At 42.5% G+C, this 20,910-nt stretch overlaps 1 protein-coding gene across 3 annotated transcripts in view; it reads left to right on the top strand.

The window, feature by feature from the left end:
* Positions 1 to 20,910, top strand: part of ASTN2 (astrotactin 2) — a 187,622-nt gene that overhangs the window by 83,710 nt on the left and 83,002 nt on the right. For all 3 annotated transcript variants that reach the window (XM_039364280.1, XM_039364278.1, XM_039364277.1), the window contains exon 11: positions 16,462 to 16,612. In XM_039364280.1, coding sequence (XP_039220214.1) covers positions 16,462 to 16,612 — 151 coding nt within the window. The remainder of the gene's footprint in view (positions 1 to 16,461; positions 16,613 to 20,910) is intronic.

Below are 20,910 nucleotides of genomic sequence, written 5' to 3'. Positions count from 1 at the left end.
AGCCTGACACCTTTGCCTAAGAGAGGGGTCATTCTTCCCTAGTTTAATGGAGGAAGATTGCTAAGCATCTTCTACTGAAGATTTTTTTTATATAGTTCTCACAAGAACGGGTCGTGCCATGGCCTTCATGTTTTAATGAAGATATTTGGAGCAGAGCTTTGATCTTCACTGAAGGACAGCTGAGATGAACAACAATCTGCTTTTAGTACCAGTTTAGGCAAGAATTCCTCCCACGCCCTTTGTTAGACAGGAAGCATTCGCCAAGCAGGCTTTTGTTCAGGCCTGTTCTTGGATGCTAAGAGGACCCGTTCAGGTGAACTATTTAGAAGCAATTCAGTGGGGCAATGGACATGATCCAAGGAGAGGAGGCGGAAGGAGCATGGAAACGGTTCACGGAGAAACTGAACAGTGGGGTTTTTTTTCTCTCTCCTTTATTCTTCCTGTTGTTTTTCTCCTTCTTTGTGTGAACCCTGGTTTTCATTCCTAACCTTTTATCCAGGTCCAATGAGGTAGGCTAGCTCTAATTCGACAAATGAGAACTGGGTTTCTTCCAGCTCCTCTGGAGAATGCAAGTTGGTGTAGATGTTCCAAGCAAATATCGTGAGATGCTCGGTGGGATTCGGGCATAGGAATGTTGTCTCTCCTTTAAAGGGTGGGGTTGAAGGAGTGAAGATTCTGCTCTTCACAATTCAGTTCCTCTCTTTTGCCAGAGACACGGCAGTTGGATAATAGCCTCGCTTTGCATCCGTTGGTAATAGAAATTATAGTCGAGTTTTGCTTATCTTCTGCTGGCTGGCAGATGCTAGCTTCCAAGTACTTCAGCCATAAACAAATCACTGGATAGGCATATTTGGATAGACAATGGTACTGAAGTGACAGTATCCCAAGACTTAACTTTTTATATGCTGAATACAGCAGCTGCCACATCTGGAGGGTGTACAGCAGAGATGGGCAATGTTGGAAGGACAAAGAGTTCTCTCTGAAGATCTACGGCAACGTACTCAGAGTTTTCTTGGCTCTTTGCTCCTGCTACCTGTCGTGGCTTCTCTTTCTGGTCTACTTTCCTGGGATCTTCTGGCAGTCTCCCCTCCAAATGCTAACCAAACGTAACTCTGCTTAGCTTTTTGAGACCGAATGGGACCACTCGCTGTAGTCAACTCGCTGTGGCCAGCTCGTCGCGGCCAACTCGCCACAAGACAACACACTGTGGGGTAATTCCACGTGGGATAACTCAACACATACAAAAAATGTTATCCGCCGCTACTTCTTCAACGTTATTTCCGTTTTTTGTAGAAATCGATGAAAATGAAAAGAATGTCGAAGAATGGATAACATTTATCGCGTTGAGTTTGTTCCGAAGTGAGGTATCAAAGATGCTTTTTCATGGGGCAACTGGACTTATTTGTTTTTCCTTTGAAGACGTTTCTCTTCTCATCCCAGAAGCTTCTTCAGCTCTGACTGGACGGTGGGGAAATGAAAGGATTTATACTCCTTGCAGACCGCTGGTCATTTACCTTCTTTTAGAGAGTTGTTGAGACCACCTGGAGGTCTATGTGTGCCCTCAGGGTCACCTGAGTAATGCAAATGGGTGTGGAGCCTTCTTGGAATTGTTGAAAGGACCATGTTGTAGATAGATGGTGTTGTGTCTCTCCCCTTCTGTTAAGAAAGGGCTGTTGACCTAGATGGTCTCTTTGACCCCTCTTTCAAACCAGCGGTCCTCTCTGTCCAAAATGTGGACTTTGCTGTTTTCGAAAGAGTGGCCCTTGTCTTTTTAAATGCAGATGGACTGCATTTTGGACAGAAATGTCTTCAAAGAAAAACAAGAAAGTCCAGCTGCCTCATGAAAAAGCATCTTTGGGACTTTAGGTGCTTAATTGTTCCTCTGATATATGCTGATCTATGAATGTAATAAAGATTTGATCTGTTCTGTTCTGATCTGATCTGATCTGATGTGACCTGACTTGACTTGACTTGACTTGACCTGCTCCAATGATTTGCACTTTCTCTCTCTCTGGCTTTCTTCTCTTCCATTCAACTCCGTTAGAAGAGAAGAAGAAACTCCTTTTTTTCCAGATTGGGAAACAGCAGAATCCAGGGAAGGTAGCACGTTGATAGCAAGTTAGCTAAAAAAGGAAATTATATTTTCCATAATTTGCAGCCTCTTTGGCTTCTCCTGCTTCTTTTCTCTTCATTCCCAGAGACAAGCCCTAGCACTGAGTAAAGAAATAGAAATAATGGGAACAGAAAGTTATTTCTTTGCTGTCCATTCATTTGAGCCTGCTTGAAAGAACATGTGACAAGAAAAAAAAAAAACCCAGCATGGCATTAATTGAATATTTCTAGTGTAACTTTAGCTTTGAAGGAGCACTTCTGTCTCTGCCATAGCCTCAGCCTGGATGGTACAAGACAGCAGATCTGTTAATGCTTTGCAGACAAAGGAATTAAGGGCAAATGAAAGGTTTCCTTTGGCACAGGGCGTTTGGGAAATCTAGAATCTGAAGAAAATACATGCGTTATTTGCGCTCCCCTGACACGCTTAGCTGGTTCCACCGTCAGAATTTGTGGTTGTGTTTGCACAGCATGTGAAGTTTGCTCACCTGCTACTCGTCGCTTCTCGTTGTGTCTTAGCATATCTGTTCCATCAGGTGTATTGATGGTCCAGCGCCTTGACAAATGAGATGTTGCAAGAACCGATTTAAACATTTGTCTCAATGTAGCCATTGAGAAGATGGATTGGAAGCACGGATAAAGCCATCACATCTCTGTCTTTTCCCCTCCTCCTCCTCCTTTTGGTGGGATTAAAGCCTGATTTAAATCCATGCCAAGGTCTGTGCAAATGAGGATTTGCTGACCTGGAGGGATTCTTTCTAATTGCTTTGGGCTCTCCCCACGGAGCTGGAGACGAAGGGTGTAGTGAATTAATGTGAAGGAGACTGCATCCACAGGAATTAGGGGTAATTCTTAGAAATTAATGACAAATCTCTTTGTGGATATATTGATCCTTTAAACATATTGTTTGTTCAAGCAGCAAGGGCTGCCTGCTGATTTTCAGGAGTCTCACCCCGTCTGTCAACGCTGCTAACATCGGTTGTTTTTGCATTGACAATAGTTGGAAATGTAGCCATTTTCTTCCTTTCGCTTTTAGAGTGAGATGATGCTGGGGAGGGGGGATATGAATGAGAGTCTAGCTAGTCATAATAACACTGAACCTAGCGTGAGAATCAAGGTTGTTGAAATTAGAGCTGATAAAGAATTGGCTGGACTGGAGATCTGGAGAGGAAGCCCGGGGATCAAGCTAATTGGGGAATGTGATTTATGACTTCAAATTGGAGGAGGGAATTGTGCTTGGATACTATGTGCCCAGGGGAGGGGAATTCAGTTTTTGGCTTCGATTATGCAAGTGCCGATATTATGCTACTCAATTAAAAGATCCTTTAAGGTAAACAATGCCTCGAAGTTCTTTTGAAGAGTTTCATCTGTCAGAACCATGACACCGTCTTCCCATAGAGGCAGAAGAGGGATTAAAGTGCCGGATCAGTGGTGTCCCTAGAGGATTCAAAATTCAAGATAGTGGAGGTAATAACAGAGATAGTGACCCCAACCATATCATTACAGGAACATAGAACACTGGCAGCAGAAAAAGACCTATAGGTCCATCAAGTTTTTAATTTTTGTAAGATGGTGGACATAACGTTATTTTTAATTTTTGTAAGATGATGGACATACGTTTATCCCAAGCATGTTTAAACTCATTTACTGATGATGGACCCACTGCGTCTCTTGAACGTTGGGTTCAGCTCTGTTCTGAATTGGAATATTTCCTCAAAGATATATAGTCCATCTCTTCTACTCTGTTGTCAAGGTTGACTTTTTCATTACAGCACATTCCTCCCCAGGGATTTTTTTTTTTTAAAGCAGAGAGCTGTGATTGCTAATCTGTTTTTCTTACCTTCTTCTTCCATATAAATCTAATCTGCCACTTTACAGCATGGTGTCCCAACCCCAAAGCTGGCCCATCTCCAAATACGTTGAACATTTCCCCTCTTTTGAAACTTCTCCATCAACCCACAGGAAGATTGCTGAGAGCAAAACAAATTAAGGGAAGCCCAGCTCTCCAAATTACAGCACTGGCAATAATCACCATTATTCTAATTGTGAGTGTATGGAGCACTTTATTTCAGAGCATTCCCCCCCCCCCAACGATTTATCCTTCTTCTTAAATTTCATGCACTTCACCCAACAACATCAGTGTAATAACATAATCTGTGTCAGCGAAGAGCATCCCTCTCTTTGCACTAATTGGGGCAAAGATGTTTGCTGGCTGTAGAAACCGGCCACCTTTCTAGATTTCCTGGAAGTTGCAATTAATCTACGAATTAGATGGTTTTTTTTTTAATCACAGGAGCAGGCCCAAAACTCACTTTTCAAACCATCTGGTAACTAGGATCAAGTTCAAGAACGGGACCGATTTGGTGACCGTAAGTTGGAAGAAGTCGTGACAGCAAATCTTACTTGAGGGATGGAAAGCAAGACATTGATTTTATGCCTTTAAAAAGCACACGACAATTACTTTCTCCAGGAGCAAATATGAAGCCATGTACTCTGGTTACAAATTCTTGGAGGTCATCTAGCCCAACCTCCGGCTTAGGCAGGAAACCCTATACCATTTCAAACAAATGGCTGTCCAGTCTCTTCTTAAAAACTTCCAGGGTTGGAGCATTCACCGCTTCTGGAGGCAGGTTGTTCCACTGGTTCAGGAAGTTGTTCTCACTGTCAGGAAGTTTCTCCTTAGTTCTAGGTTGCTTCTCTCCTTGATCAGTTTCCATCCGTTGCTTCTTGTCCTGTCTTGAGGTGCTTTGGAGAATAGCTTGACTGCCTCTTCTTTGGGGCAGCCCCTGAGATACTGGAAGACTGCTATCCTATCCCCCCTCGTCCTTCTCTTCATTAGACTAGACATTCCCAATTCCAGCAACCGTTCCTCGTATGTTTTAGCCTCCAGACCTGTAATCATCTTTGTTGCTCTTCTCTGTCCTCTTCTCAACATCTTTTTTTACATCGTGGTGACCAAAACTGGATGCAGTATTCCAAGTGTGGCCTCACTAAGGCATTATAAAGTGGTATTAATATTTCACGTGATCTTGATTCTATCACTCTGTTAATGCAGCCAAGGACTGTGTTGGCTTTTTTTGGCAGCTGCAGCACAGTGCTGGCTCATATCTAAGTGATTGTCCACTAGGACTCCGAAATCCCTCTCACCGTCACACTGTCTGCTTTGGTACACCATAATTACACTCCAAAGAGGAAAGCTTTCCCCATTTGTGGAGGAGACTAGCTCACCTGCCTCCCCAAAGTGTGTAGGAATCTCACACTTGGACCACAACATAGAGTCAACAAATTCTTCAATAACAGCAATCCTTGTGATCTGCTCTTCTTAAAACACGTCACTATGAAAAGACTTCAGGAAGACAGTCCTTCTAAGGACTTAGCATGTAGATGTCTCAGATCAGCCATACAAATACACAGATGTCTTAGGTCAGGAGTGGGCAACCTTGGCTCTTTTATGACTCCTGGACTTCAACTCCCAGAATTCCTGAGCCAGCCATGCTGAGGTGACAGGGAGAGGTTTCCAAGCTGAGCCATGCTGGCTCAGGAATTCTGGGAGTTGAAGTCCGCGAGTCATGAAGGGGCCATAGTTCCCCCATGCTGGCTCAGGAATTCTGGGAGTTGAAGTCCACGAGCCATAAAAGAGCCCAAGGTTGCCTACCCCTGTCTTAGGTCAAGAATTCTCACGCATAATTCTCCATCTTGAACTGCTCTGGGGTGATTGACAATTCTGTTTAAGCTCATTTCTGCATCCTTTTTTTTGGAAAAAATCCACCTTGTTCCTGAATGCAGCATCTAATATCTCACCTGATGGCCAAACAGATGTTGTGAGAAAATGAGCAGTTCATGGTTTCTAACAGGTTTTCTGGGCATCCCTTGATAAACATGTCGATATCAAAAAAAAAGGGGGGGGGGCTCCATTTATATTCTGGGAATCATCGTAGAGATTGACTGCTCCATTAGCAGGCATTGTGAAGAAACCCTGACAATAATTAACAACTCAACTGTCTTATTTGCTGGTCTATCACAGAAGTATTCAATCCCAAAAAAAAAAAAAAAGTTATTTCCCAGACACTGCCATTTAGCATGGTGAGAATATTCCTTCAAAGTTTTAAATAGACTAATTAAGAAGGAAGAAATACGGGGAGAGGAAAAAATATGAACAGTATAGTTTTAATAGGAAATTATTGAAGCGTATTAATAATGCAATAACTATTTTTCTAACAGCTGTCTGTTGGCTTGCAGGCCAGGGGTAATTAAATTAGCCACAAAAGTTTATTCAGATTAGGTAACTGGGTTAAAACCGGGAGACTTTTAAGATTTGTGGGCCGGAATGTGACGAAGAACACCATATCCAATATTTTACAGGCCAAAGGATGAACAATATATTGGAAAAAGGTGATGGTGAACTGTGTCCATATGGTTGTCAAGAAAACTACATGGATTAGACTATTCCACAAACAATAAAGAAGAATCTTTGCAGTTCAGGATTAGAATGAGGAGCCCTTTGTGCTCTCTGAGCTTGATTGTTCTCCTGCAGACGTTTCATGACCCAACTAGGTAACATCATCAGGGCTAGAAGGGAATAGGGTTTGTGGAAAGGGAGAGGAGGAGGAGGTGGAGGAGTGTGGGGTCCTTGGTACTCTCTGAACTTGGTTGTTCTCTTGCAGACATTTCATGACCCAACTAGGTAACATCATCAGTGCTGGAAGGAAGTGGAGTTTATGGGAAGAGGAGGAGGAGGAGGAGGAAGAGGAGGAGGAGGAGGAGGAGGAGGAGGAGGAGGAGGACTAGGACTGTGGGGTCCTTGGTACTCTCTGGTTATTTTCTTGCAGACATTTCATTACCCAACTAGGTAACATCATCAGCGTTGGTGATGTTACCTAAATATCTGCAAGAAAACAAGCAGGCTCAGAGAGCACCACGGACCAAACAGGAGTGGGGCTGAACTGGCACGAGACTTTATTTGGATTTTCAAAATTCAGCGCAACCTCTTCTCAAATCTAATAAAAACTTGTGCACTAAACCGGGGCACCTCCCATTGGTTTTCAGGTATTTCCCAAAGCCTGCTTTTCAGAATTGCCTGAGATGTAGCTTTTCTCCCAAAGAAGGAGAAAGGAGAAACGTCAAGCAACAGCCCCGTTTAGTTTAATCTGTTATACCAGCGGGTGAAATTCCTGATGCTAGATAAGGTTAAAAAAATAAAAACAAAATCAATATAGTTAATTTCGGGCAATAAGCCTGAAATAAATTGCATTTCGGACTTGACTTTTACTTCCCTTTCTCTTTGAAGGGCTACTTGACCCCTGGAGCCCTCCATGCTGAGTCCATCAATTCATTTTTCCTTCTGCTTATCTGTTGCCCAGACATCAAACTAACACGGAAAGGATGTTTTGAACCTCCCTTTGGTTCTGGGTTAATTAGGTGGAAAATGTCTCCTGCTGCTCTTACTGACTGCATCCAGGGAATTGTTTCGAGATCTGTGGGAACCCATTTTCTATTTTTCTTTTTTTTAAAAAAAAAAAATGTTTCCCTTGCTACTGAGGAAGAACATCTTTGATAGGTTGAAGCAGGAAACATTTACAGGGAATAGCCCCCCTAAGCTGCCGTGAAATCTTTAGCTGCTGTTGGGGAAGAATTAAGATCCCAACTTGTTAGCATGTCCTTGTCGGTTAAGTCCATTCCCACCTGGGTAATTATGGCGGTCTTGCTACATTGACACACTGTTTTAATAGGCCTCCCTCTCTGTGATTGCAAAACTTCGCTTTAGGCTATTAATTAAAAAAGTGGAGGAGTGGAATCTGGATCCTCAGTTAAAGATGGAGGCTACTGTGTTGAGTAGGGCAAATGCTACATGTTGGAAAAGTTTGTTTTTAAGGTTATTAAACTATACGGGCAGTGGGAGTCTAGACCCCTGTTCTCATGAAGGTTGTCGTGTTCTCTCACACCTGTTGCTTCCTCAGTCTGCAAGGCAGCTGTCAGGATTGTGTGAAGGTTCAGTCCGGTGACTTCTATGAAGGCAATTAGCTCAAATTCTCTCTCCCATCTTCACAAGGAACTGTCATCAGCTGGTTGATTGACAGCCAGGGTCTTTGATTCCATTTGAAATGATTTGGATGTGGTTCATGGAGTTGACAATCGCCCAGGCAAAAATGGCCGTTCCCCAGATTAATCGAAAAATGTAAATCTGAACGGGATGCTTCTGAAAAAAATCTTTCCAAATCGAATCAGACACTAAACTCTGGGGTAGGGAGGATTCTTCTCCTGCTTAAGATAGTTGAATACTCTTTGTTATTCAGTATATTTATAACTCAAACATTTATTATACTAATTGTAATAGTTAATTACATTAATAATGATTGTTTTGGTTATGTCAAGGTTCCGACTGATGAACCCAACTGAGCAAACATCTTCAAGATGTTCTGATCTCTTAATGTAAAACTTTATTGAGTACATCCCTTTGGCACTAATGAAAGCAAAACCAGCTCTGGAAAGACCCCTATAGTAAAAGCATTGAATTCTCCCTCCTCCCTCTGGGTCAGGTCATGTTGCCCAATCAAGTGGGAAAATATTGTTATGAGAAAGCATCTCTAGGTCTCGCCAAACACCTGGTGTAACGGCCTTGAGTCTCTCTGTCTGGCTTCTTAATCTTGAAGTCTGCATTCCGAAACTTCTCTCCCCATCCCAAGTTCGTTGGCAAGCTGAGAAGCAATATTTGCCACACCAGCAAAACCGTGCTTTGAAACACAACAGATTATTCTGATTGGTTGCAAGGTCAGCCAGATGTTTAGACAGCATTTGGCGTTTTTGACCACCTGTTGAGTTATCCCCAAGGACCTGGGATGGGCAGATGTTGTTCGATGGTGTAAAACATATCAGTCTCGAATTGATGGATGATTTTTGTCAATGACAAGGATGTTAACGGCAAAAGGGAACCAGGCTGCCAAAGAACACAATGGCTGGACATCATCAAAGGTGACACCAGCCAGAGCATAGAAAAGCTGAAAGATGTTTTGAAAGCAAGATCAGAAGACGTGGAGAGACCTGGTCCATGGAATCGCCGAGAGTCAGATATGACTGAATGGATAAGCTCCTCCTCCTTCTCTTCCTTGCAGGCAGGTGTCTTGCTCAGCTGTGGCTTGGGGGGCACTTTTTTCAGTGCCATTGTAACTTTGGCTACCTGTACTTTATCACTTTTTTCCTTTTTTTTGTCATCAAGTTTTTCACATCTTGCTAGGCGACTGGTGGTACTTGGATGCAGGGAACCCTACACCATTTCGGACAAAAAGGCATGGAAAAAAAGACCAAAAAGCATTGTGTTTCTGGGGGGGGGGAGAGAGAGAGAGAGAGAGAGAGAGAGAGAGAGAGAGAGAGAGAGAGAGAGAGAGAGAGAGAGAGAGAGAGAACATTTCCATTTACCTGCCACTTCTGCTTTTCTTTCTCCAAGTGCCTTCCTTGGGCTTAGTGGCTCTTTTTTAACACACACACAAAAATTGGGAATTTGATGGAGACAGTAAGTAATCCTTCCCCCACTCACTTGAATGTTTGGCGGTTTCACTCTTGATTGTTCCCCCCCCCCCAGCCCCTAGGACTCCTGCCTTCTAATCCCACAATTGAAAACCCTGCAAATAATGGCAATAATCAAGGTGATGGCAAGTGTTCTGAGCCAGCTTGCTCCCAGCCACCATTAATGAGAATAAGTGGAAATTTAATTCATAATAATCGTCGTCACGCAGTGGGGTTTCCAGTACCCATCTTAGGTCTGCGAGGCCAATTATTTGCAAAGCATTCAACTGAATTGTGTCTCCTCCCCCCTCTCATCCTATCCCCCCCTTCCTTGCCGGTGACTTTAAAGCTGGTTGCCTAAGCTGTTTTGTGTCAGAGATTTACAAAAGGAAAATGGCACCTCACACACAATTTCACGGCGATGGGGCACTGCTTATTACGGAATTAGCTTTTGATTATAGTGTCTCCAGCAGATTAGCAAGGCTGGCTCTTGCTTTTTCTCTACGTTCCTCAGGTGGGGGCAGAATAGACTTTCCATACATTAAATGAGAACAAAACCTCCGGGCTAACTTTCAAATAGCCCACCAGCTCGGTGTAAGAGAAAGAGAGAGGGAGAGAGAGAGAAAGCAACGTTGGAGGCCAAGCAAGGTCATTGCGCAAGGGTGGACTGTTGGATTCGGAATCCAGTTTATTTATTTTTCAACTGGCAACTGATAGAAAGTGGGACACGGCAGCTACAACAGACTTTTCAGAGAGGGGAAAAAAAATATCTCCTCTGCAGCTGTTGTGGTTTTGTCTTTTTTCCCTCCACAGTACAAATTCGGCTTTTCTTCCCCCTGTAGGGCAAACCTCCAAATATTGGATTTCCTGATGGTTTGCAGGACGCATTCAGTCCAGGCTTGGTTATGGATGACAATCAATCAGAACAGAACTGGAAGGGACCTTGGAGGTCTTCTAGTCCAACCCCCTGCTCAGGCAGGAAACCCTCTACCATCCCATACAAATGGTTGTCCAATCTCTTTTTAAAAACCTCCAGTGATGGAGCACCCACAACTTCTGGAGGCAAGGAGTTCCACTGGTTAATTGTCTTCACTGTTAGGAAGTTTCTACTTAATTCCTAATTCCTTGCTTCCCTCTTTGATTAGTTTCCATCCGTTGTTTCTTCTCTTGCCTTCTGATGCATTGAAGAATACGTTGACCCCCTCCAACACGTAACTTTAACTCCATGTGCTCCAAAATCCGGTTATATTTTGTTGTCTTCCTCCTCCTCCTCCTCCCTGTAAACCCCACTCCCTTCTGGCATTGATGATGTTACCTAGTTGGGTCACAAAATGTCTGCAAGAAAATCACCAAGCTCGGAGACCACCAAGGACCCCTCTGTTAATGTAGCTTTACTATAAACTAGAATTAGCTGACCTGGTCCTGTTTCTGGTCCAGTCTGCCTGGTAAGGCTGACCCCTTGGGAGTGAAACTCCATACAGCCTTTTCTTTCCTTGTCTCCCCCACATCACAACTTTATTCATGCTGTTTTATGTTCACCTTACTGCTCCGTTGCCTTCCAATGGAGCAGACTCGTGTTTTCCTGCCTTTTGTACACCAATCCAGGCCTTCCTTTAGATGTACTCTCTTTTTTTCTTTCTTTCTTTCTTTCCTGCGTTCATAACAAAAAACAGCATCTGATTCCACAGCATCGTTCCGGCTCCCCTTTTGTATTCTTCACATTCCTCCATCCCATTGATCATAGGGAACATGTGTCAGCCCAATGTTCTCTTTTTGTGGCTGTCCATTGTTTCCCACTGTTGTCGTCTCTGAGCTGATGACAGTCTCTCTCGCAGTCTTTCCTTTGAGTTGAATGCCAGCCGCGCTTCTTTCTGGAACACTGTTGCTTTTTTTGGGGGGGGGGAGATCAGCTTTTGTGTTGTTATTGTCAGCCCTTCAAAGAATGTGGAAAGGGCCTTGGAAAAGAGGCCTCTCCATGCCAGTCCGGTCCTTCCCCTTGGCGACCAGAGGCCGGCTGCTAACAATGGAGGCTGACAACCTGGATCCACTTTGCAGGCTCTGATCTCTTTTGACAGGCCTGATCGGGTGGACGTTTCATTCAACCCCTGTGGGAAAGGGCAGCTCAGACTGAATCCATCCATCCTTCAGTGACTTTGGCAAGAGGAAAGAAGCTCTTCAGCTCTGCTGGTTTTGCCAGGTGCTTTACCAATGGCAGTAGAGGCTGGGTCCAGGAAACCCACCCTCTTTTGCTGCTAGGAAGTGCCTAGTCCTTCAGGATCTCTGAGCTGGGTGGTTTTCTTGCAGACGTTTCATGACCCAGCTAGGTAACATCATCAGTGCTAGAAAGGAGATTCTGGATTGGTGGGGTCCTTGGGGCTCTTTGAGTTGGGTTGTTTTCTTGCAGATGTTTCATGACCCAACTAGGTAACATATTAGAAGGGAGTGAGATTTGCAGACTGGGGGAAGTAGAAGAAGAGAAGGAGGGTTATCCTATCCTATCCTGTCCTATTCCATATTCCATATTCCATATTCTATTCTATTCTATTCTATTCTATTCTATTCTATTCTATTCTATTCTATTCTATATTCCTATTCCTAATTCTATTCTATTCTAATCTAATCTAATCTATTCCTATCATTATTCTATTCTATTCTATTCTATTCTATTCTATTCTATTCTATTCTATTCTATTCTATATTCCTATTCCTATTCCTATTCTATTCCTATTCTATTCCTATTCTATTCTATTCTATTCTATTCTATTCTATTCTATTCTATATTCCTATTCCTATTCCTATTCTATTCTATTCTATTCTATTCTATTCTATTCTATTCTATTCTATTCTATAATTCTATTCTATTCTGTTCTGTTCTGTTCTACATTCTATTCTATTCTTCCTCCTATTCAACTCTACTTTCTATTCTATTCTATTCTATTCCTATTCTATTCCATTCCATTCCATTCCATTCCATTCCACTCCACTCCACTCCACTTCACTCCACTCCACTCTACTTAGCTTTTAGAGATCAGCCAAGCCCAACTAATTATTTCCTATACTCAAAATATATGCCCTGATGGGAAGAGATAAGGTGAGCAAATTAGTAGGTGCAGTGCTTTGATAACATTATAGCAATGTGTTCAAGAAAAATATTTAACCACGCTCCAGTTGGGATTCTGAAGATGCAGCCTCCCTAAATCGCAAATAAACCCTTCATAGTTCAAAATATTTTAATGTTTAAGCTAATGATAGTTCAATTACTAGAAAACTGCTGTCAGTTGCTGCAGACTGCTAGATGTTAAATGAGCTCAAGTTGTTGGTTGGGTTATTTTGGTTTTTTTGGGGGGGTTGCTTCTATTAATAATTCTGGTTATTAATAAATTTGCAAATGTGTTGTGGCATGAAGTGAAAATTTGTCGGGAGAATATTCAGAGCGCTGGCTTGGGTGGAAATACATATCTGGATCACAGTTTTGTTCTAAAAGAAGCGGGTTGAATGGAAACAGATGTTTCTAAACGAGGAATCTTTGCTGGGATTAAAAGCTGAGAAGGTTGCACGCAGCTAAATTTAGAGGTGCCAAAATCAGTCAAATTTGGGGGGTGGGGGTGGAGGATGGACGCCATTTTTACTTTTTATATCTTTCGAAGTTCATTTCTGTGTCACAATTTTCATCCGCAATTAATAAGCCAAGCAAGAAAGGGGCATCCACTTGCTTGTTTGCGTCGAGATGCAGAATTTAGAATACGTTTATTGTCTGATGCATCCATTTACCCAACATGTGTGTGAGTAAACAGAGATTACCTCACGAAAAAACACAAAAGACAGTGGTGGGATCCTCATGTTCGATTTGAATAATAATTCAAACAGACAAGTACCTGCAACATAAAACCCCGGACTTAAACACTCTTTGATAAGAAAGACAAAAAAGTCTGGATAGTGGACGTGGCAGAGCCTGGAGACAGCAGAATAGACGAGAAAGAACTGGAGAAGATAACAAAGTACAAAGACCTACAAATAGAAATAGAAAGACTGTGGCAAAAGCAAGCAAGGGTGGCACCAATAGTAATAGGCGCCTTAGGTGCAACCCCAAAACAACTGGAGCACCACTTGAACACCATCATTGGCATTGACACATTCGCCATTAGTCAATTGCAAAAGGCAGCCTTACAAGGAACTGTTTCCATCCTGCGACAAGATCTGTGATACCATCAAACAGCCACATCTGCCTCTCTCAGGTCCTTGGTAAGGACTTGATAGGTAGACAAAAATGCCAAATCCAGTCTGAACATCTGGCTGACTGTGTGATGAAGATGATGATGATAATAATTAATAATAATGAGAAGAAGAAGGAGAAGTAGTAGTAGTAGTAGTGGTAGTAGTTAGAAGGGACGTTGGAGGCAGATTGATTTAACAACCATGTTACCAACTTAACAACAGAAAAATGGGGCGAAATTCAACTTAACAAAAGTCTTGCTTAGCAACGTAAACTTTTGGGCTCAACTGAAGATTACCCACAGTGCGTTTGGTAAGGCAGGCTGGGGACTGTGGAATTTAAAGCTAAATGCTCTAATTTTGGAAGCCTGCTCTAATCTTAGGATGGTTCCGTCACAATCTTTTGGTGTGTCAGTCATTCCTTGTGAAATGCTGTCAACTTCTCTTTACTGAAGCCTCACTATTGTTCACCTGTAGGACAGGGATCCAGAATTTTCACCTCAAAATGGGGTCATGTTGCAGGTAACACCAAAAAAGTTCTCTCTCTCTCTCTCTCTCTCTCTCTCTCTCTCTCTCTCTCTCTCTCTCTCTCTCTCACTAAATCCTGGATATAGCTGTCAGCCAGCATAAGGTTTATTTAATTTCATGGTCTTTCACATGGCTGACATAGCTGAGCGAGCTGAATCACAATTCATCCAGTTGTTTGATTCTTGGGAAATTGGGCCTGTTTGTTTCATGGGGGTACTGCTTCCTGAAGTGCTCCAGGTTTTCTGTTTGATGTGACTTCCTTTTCTCTAACTGGGATGGTTAGATCTATGGTGCCCTGGCAAATTCCATCACCCATTCAAAAAGCTGTGTTGTGTTACAGGGTTCTTCTACACAACCCTAGACAAACATTGTGTGATTTTTATGAGTAGTTATGAGATTGGCACCAGTTTGGACCTGGGTCTTTTCTGGCAGTTAAAGAATGTTTTTGTGTCATTTTCCACAAAGAGGAAGGAAGGAAGGAAGGAAGGAAGGAAGGAAGGAAGGAAGGAAGGAAGGAAGGAAGGAAGGAAGGGAGGGAGGGTGGGAGGGAGGGAGGGAGGGAGGAAGGGGAGGAGGAGGAGAGAGGAGGGAAGGAAAGGGGATCTAGCAAAGGAAAGGTGAGGAAAGGAAAGGAAAGGAAAGGAAAAGAAAAGAAATGTAGCAAAGGAAAGGAGAGGGAAGAGAAGGAGAAAGGAAAGGAAAGGAACTTCTTCTAAGTAGATGCCTTTATTGTTCTATACCTATAGACAGATTCTTGCCAAACTGAAGCAGACTATTACCTATATGAAGCCCTTTCTGGGAACTAGGAGGGAGGAGCCGTCTTCATCCTCTTTCTCTCACATAAACTAACTAAGTTGGCTCCTACCTCTTGACGAGTATGGAATCTGGACCATATGCCATAACACATTGATCTTCTCCCTCCATCCTTACCCTTCTCACTGAAATCTACCACTTTTCTGTTTGTTGGTGGATTTTAGCCTAAATTGCAGTAGTATGCTTGACAAGTTTGCATGGAACTGTGTAGCGGTAAATTAAGAAACTGGAAGCAAACATCGAAGTGGCAGTTCAGAGCAGGATGTGAGTTGAAAACATAAGTCCTTGGTGGTGCATGAAGTTGGGAAAATCCCAGTGGAAGCACTTACTGAATTTTCAGACACCATCCTCATAAGCCCTAGGAAATGTTCTTCCACCTTAAAATTGGTCTTTCAGTTGGAAAATGCCTTTGACGCAACCACATTGACACAATACAAAATTCTCTTTGCTCTGCTTCCCAACATCTCTCTCTCTTTCTCTCTCTCTCTCTCTCTCTCAGTTTTTTAATGATTTCCTCCCCCTTTTTAATACTTTTCGATAGCTGTTTTGTCCCAAAAACAACCTTCCTTTGCTTTTCTCTCCTTCACACTCATGGGATGGGATGGGATGGGATGGGATGGGATGGGATGGAATGGAATGGAATGGAATGGAATAGAATAGAATAGAATAGAATAGAATAGAATAGAATAGAATAGAATAGAATAGAATATGATGCAGAATAGAATAGGAATAGGAATAGAATAGAATAGAATAGAATAGAATAGAATAGAATAGAATAGAATAGAATAGAATAGAATAGAATAGAATAGAATAGAATAGAATAGAATAAGGAATGAAATGGAATGGAATTCTTTATTGGCCAAGTGTGCATCAAGAATTTGGAGGTGCCCCACAGAAATATAAATTGTCTTTGGCTGCTTGGAAATAGGACACATCTCTACTTTTATTTGGAAGTCATTTTTCTGAAGTCATGATTAAAATATATTGAGTATTTTAATTGATCTTGCTCCGCTTAGGAAACCGTTTACTAAGGTTATGCATGACAAAAGACATTGAAAGAGACTTCTAATTTGAATTGTTGTCAGAAAAGAAAAGAGGAAGGCAGTTACTAAAGGGAAAATCGTTAAATAATAGAGTGAGCAGATGAGAAAGAGGGAATTAATCTGACTTTGGCTTAATTGCACTAAGTATGGAGGCCAGAGGGCGAACCGAAGGAATTTGGGAAAGAATTACATAAAGGATGGTCAATTCTTTGACTTTGAGTTGAGCTGACTTGAATGGACCTTTTTTTCCTTCAAGGGAAGAAGCAATGTTGTCGACCTATTTTGAGACCATCAACGACCTTCTCTCTTCCTTCGGACCGGTTCGGGATTGTTCTCACAATAACGGAGGCTGTACCCGCAACTTCAAATGCGTATCGGATCGTCAAGTGGACTCAACTGGTTGTGTGGTAAGTATAACTTTTGGCTCCAGGGAAGATGGATGCCTTGGACTTGGGTTGCGAAAAGATGCTTCAGAGAGTTTGGGAATGCAGACCTTCTCTCCATCTGCAGCTCCTTGAAGAAGACATACTCTTCTCCTGGGATTATGCAATTGTTCTCCCTCTCTCTCTCTCTCTCTCTCTCTCTCTCTTTCTCTCTCTCATATTCAGGTTGTAGTTATTGTATTCTTTTTGGGGAATACAATTCATACTGCTCAAATGCCATCTTCCCTTCTGATTCTAATGAAATGGGTTTTGTGCTTCCAGGTTTATATCTCTCTCAAAATATAACCCTTTGCTTTTTTTTTTTGGCACACAGTATATGAGATCATTCTATTAATTTACTTGAGTGAAAGCAAACTGGATTTATTTGGAATCTCATATACCTAGCAGTATTTCATTCCTCCTCTTCTTTCTCCATCTTCTTCTTCTCTTTCCTTCTCCTCCTCCTTCTCTTTCTCCTTTCTCTCCTTTTTCTTCTCCTCCTTCTCCTCCTCCTTCTCTCCTCCTTCTCTTGCTCCTTCCTCTCCTTCTCCTCCTCCTCCTCCTCCTCCTCCTCCTCTCTCCTTCTCCATCTTCTTCTTCTCGGGGGACAGCTCTGATGCTAGATACCTACCATAGAAGCCCAATTATTTATTTGTTTGTTTACATACGGTCTTCAACTTACAATAGTTCATTTATTGACTGTTTGAAGTTGCAACGTCACTGAAAAAAAAGTCACTTATGACCATTTTTTTTCACACTTTCGACCATAGTAGCATCCTCCAGGGTCATGTGATCAAAATTTGGATGCTGGTTCATATTTATTGGCAAAGAAGAGCCAACTAAGTTGATCCAAGGCCTGGAAACAAAAACATACGAAGAACAGTTGCAGGATTTGGGTATGGATAGCCTGGAGAAATGAAGGACTAGCGGGGACATGATAGCAGTCTTCCAGTATCTGAAGGGCTGCCACAAAGAGGAGGGGGGTCAACCTATTTTCCAAAGCACCAGAAGGCAAGACAAGAAACAATGGATGGAAACTAATCAAAGAGAGAGAAGCAATCTGGAATTAAAGAGAAACTTCCTAAGAGTGAGGACGATTAACCAATGGAACGACTTGCCACCAGAAGTTGCGGGTGCTCCATCACTGGAGGTTTTTAAGAAGAAACTTGACAGTCACTTGTCTGAAATGGTACAGGGTCTCCTGCTTGAGCAGGAGGTTGGACTAGAAGACCTCCAAGGTCCCTTCCAGCCTCTATTCTGATTGAAGTGTCCTGTTACTAACTCAACAGCTGCAACGAGTCACTTAACAGGCGTGGCAAGAACGGGGCAAAATTCCATGAACAACTGCCTCACGTAGCAATAGAAATTTTGGGGTCGGTTGCGGTCCTATGCCGAGAACTTCCTTTACCTATTTCATCTAGCAGGAAGACAAAGATTGCTAATGATTCCTCTTTGGGCACCAATAAAAAGAAATGTGCGTTATCTATGCAACAACTGAAATACTGAATTACAACTGGAGAGGATTCGTTCTTCTGTGGAATCGTTCCGGATCTCTGCCTGGTAGTTAACACCGGGAGTTGTTTAGCAAGAGCCAGGATATTTAGGCTGAGAAGAGACATGCATTTGAACATCTGTGCAAGGAATAACAATGGGTGGCTCTTGTAAGGGGTGAGGGAAAGAGGAAGGAAAAAGGCAGGGGAATAAGAAGGAGGGGTACTTGAGGAGAAATTTTATGCTGCTTACCCTGGTGAGCCAGCTGTCTTTTGGAAAACAGGAGAAGTGTCCGTGTAAAAAGCTGATAACGAGAGCACAAGGGACAAGATAATGCAATTCCCTGGATATTAGTTACTGGAAATGTTATTTTGACCCCTTTGTCTGCATACATGCCCTCTCATCAACGTGCAACTTCTCCAATGCTACAGAAATATTTAAACCCGAGTAGAGTTGTGGCGTGGGCAAAGTTATCCTGCACACTGTTGAATATAGTACGCTTCTTTTTGTACCACAATGAGTCTACAATTCACTGCCAAAGCCGGAGCAGAAATCTTGGCACCATAGAAGATAATAACCAATGTACGAGGATCAGCATCCCGAGCTTCAGACTTGGTGCTTCCCTTTGCTCATCATGCGCCTTTGAGGATTCTCACTGTGATATTCTGATCCTGCCGTGACGCCCGTATTTATTTTTCCAAACTTGGAAGGGACCTTGGAGATCATCTGGTCCAACCCCCTGCTCAGGCAGGAAACCCTATCCCATTTCGGACAAATGGCTGTCCAGTCTCTTCTTTAAATCTTCCAGTGTTGGAGCATTCACCACTTCTGGAGGCAGGTGGTTCCACTGGCTAATGGTTCTCACTGTCAGGAAGTTTCTCCTTAGTTCTAGGTTGCTTCTCTCCTTGGTTAGTTTCTATCCGTTGCTTCTTGTCCTGCCTTCAGGCGCTTTGGAGAACAGCTTGACTCCCTCTTCTTTGTGGACTTGTAACAATTCATTTAGTGACCGTTCAGAGTTACAGCGGGGCTGAAAAATGGACTTAGGGCAGGTCCAGTCCCCACCATCCAGCCAGCCAGAACTGAAGAAGCTTCTTGGGTGAGATGTGAAACGTCTTCAAAGAAAAGTCCAGTTGCCTGCTGAAAAAAGCACCTGAAAAAAGGACCAGTTTTTACCACCATTAAAGCATCCTCCATGTTCAATTCAAACACCCGGCAGCTGATTCCTATTTATGACCGTTGCAATGTCCCGGGGTCACATGACCCTTTGACAAGCAATGGAGAAGGCAGATTCACTTAACAAGCCTGTTATTGACTTAGTAACTAGAGCAATCCCCTGTAGGAAGGTCATTAAATGGGGCAAGACTCATTTCACAGATGTCTCGCTTGGCAACAGAACATCTGAGGCTCCCTTGTGGTCGTAAGTGGAGGATTTCAGTGACATTTTCTGCCAGATAACCCCAGCAGCCCCGTCAACAAAGGCGACTGAAAAAGAAACGGTTGGAAAATGCAGATTTTTTTTATTTTTTATTTTTTTGCTTGCCTACTGTTATCATTCTTGATGGATCTACCCGAGCGTTAAGCTTCAGCTTGTGGCATCTGTTAGGAATCTACCCACCAGTTCCTGAAACTCAGCTGCTACCCTGCTGATCCGTGTTCATTGAGGTGTTTTATAGACAATGGAGCTAATTTATGGAAGTAGCAGATGTTACGGCTTGACATCAAATGACACCAAAGAGAGGACTTTTTTTTTAACCAGGATTTCAGTAGCTTTCAAAGCAGATTGTCTGGGTCTGGATGGGGAATGGAGCCAGCCGTGTGCTGCAGCTGCCAAAAAAAGCCAACACAGTTGTAGGCTGCATTAGCAGAGGGATAGAATCAAGACCAGGTGAAGTGTTAATACCGCTTTACAAGGCCTTGGTAAGGCCACACTTGGAATACGGCATTCGGTTTTGGTCACCACGATGTAAAAAAGATGTTGAGACTCTAGAAAGAGTGCAGAGAAGGGCAACGAAGATGATCAGGGGACTGGAGCGTAAAACATATAAAGAACGGTTGCAGGAATTGGATATATCTAGTTTATTGAAGAGAAGAAATAGGGGTGACATGATAACAGTCTTCCAATATCTCAGGGGTTGCCACAGAGAAGAGGGGGTCAAGCTATTCTCCAAAGCACCTGAAGGCAGGACAAGAAGCAACAGATGGAAACTCATCAAGGAGAGAAACAACCTAGAACTAAGAAATTTCCTGACAGTTAGAACAATTAAAGAGTGGAACAATTTGCTTCCAGAAGTTGTGGATGATCCATCATTAGAGATCTTCAAGAAAAGACAGGATAACATTTGATTGGAAGGGAATAGGGTTTCCTGCTGAGCAGGGGTGGGACTAGAAGACCTCCAAGGTCTCTTCCAATATTCAATTTCATATTCTATTCTAATTCTATTCAATTTAATTTAATTCTATTCTACTCTACTCTACTCTACTCTACTCTATTCTACTCTACTCTATTCTACTCTACTCTATTCTACTCTACTCTACTCTACTCTACTCTACTCCCTTCCAGCTCTGTTCTACTCTACTCTACTCTACTCTACTCTACTCTACTCTACTCTACTCTACTCTACTCTACTCTACTCTACTCTACTCCCTTCCAGCTCTATTCTATTCTATTCTATTCTATTCTATTCTATTCTATTCTATTCTATTCTATTCTATTCTATTCTATTCTTATTTTTCTTCCAACAATGAGGTTTCCCTTTGTCCTTTCATAATTTCTGCAAGGATTTACTATAGTT

The sequence above is a fragment of the Crotalus tigris genome, unplaced genomic scaffold (assembly GCF_016545835.1).
Source record: "Crotalus tigris isolate CLP2741 ecotype Arizona unplaced genomic scaffold, ASM1654583v1 scf7180000019718.230237, whole genome shotgun sequence".
Lineage (NCBI taxonomy): Eukaryota > Metazoa > Chordata > Lepidosauria > Squamata > Viperidae > Crotalus > Crotalus tigris.
This window is presented reverse-complemented; position numbering and strand designations above follow the sequence as displayed.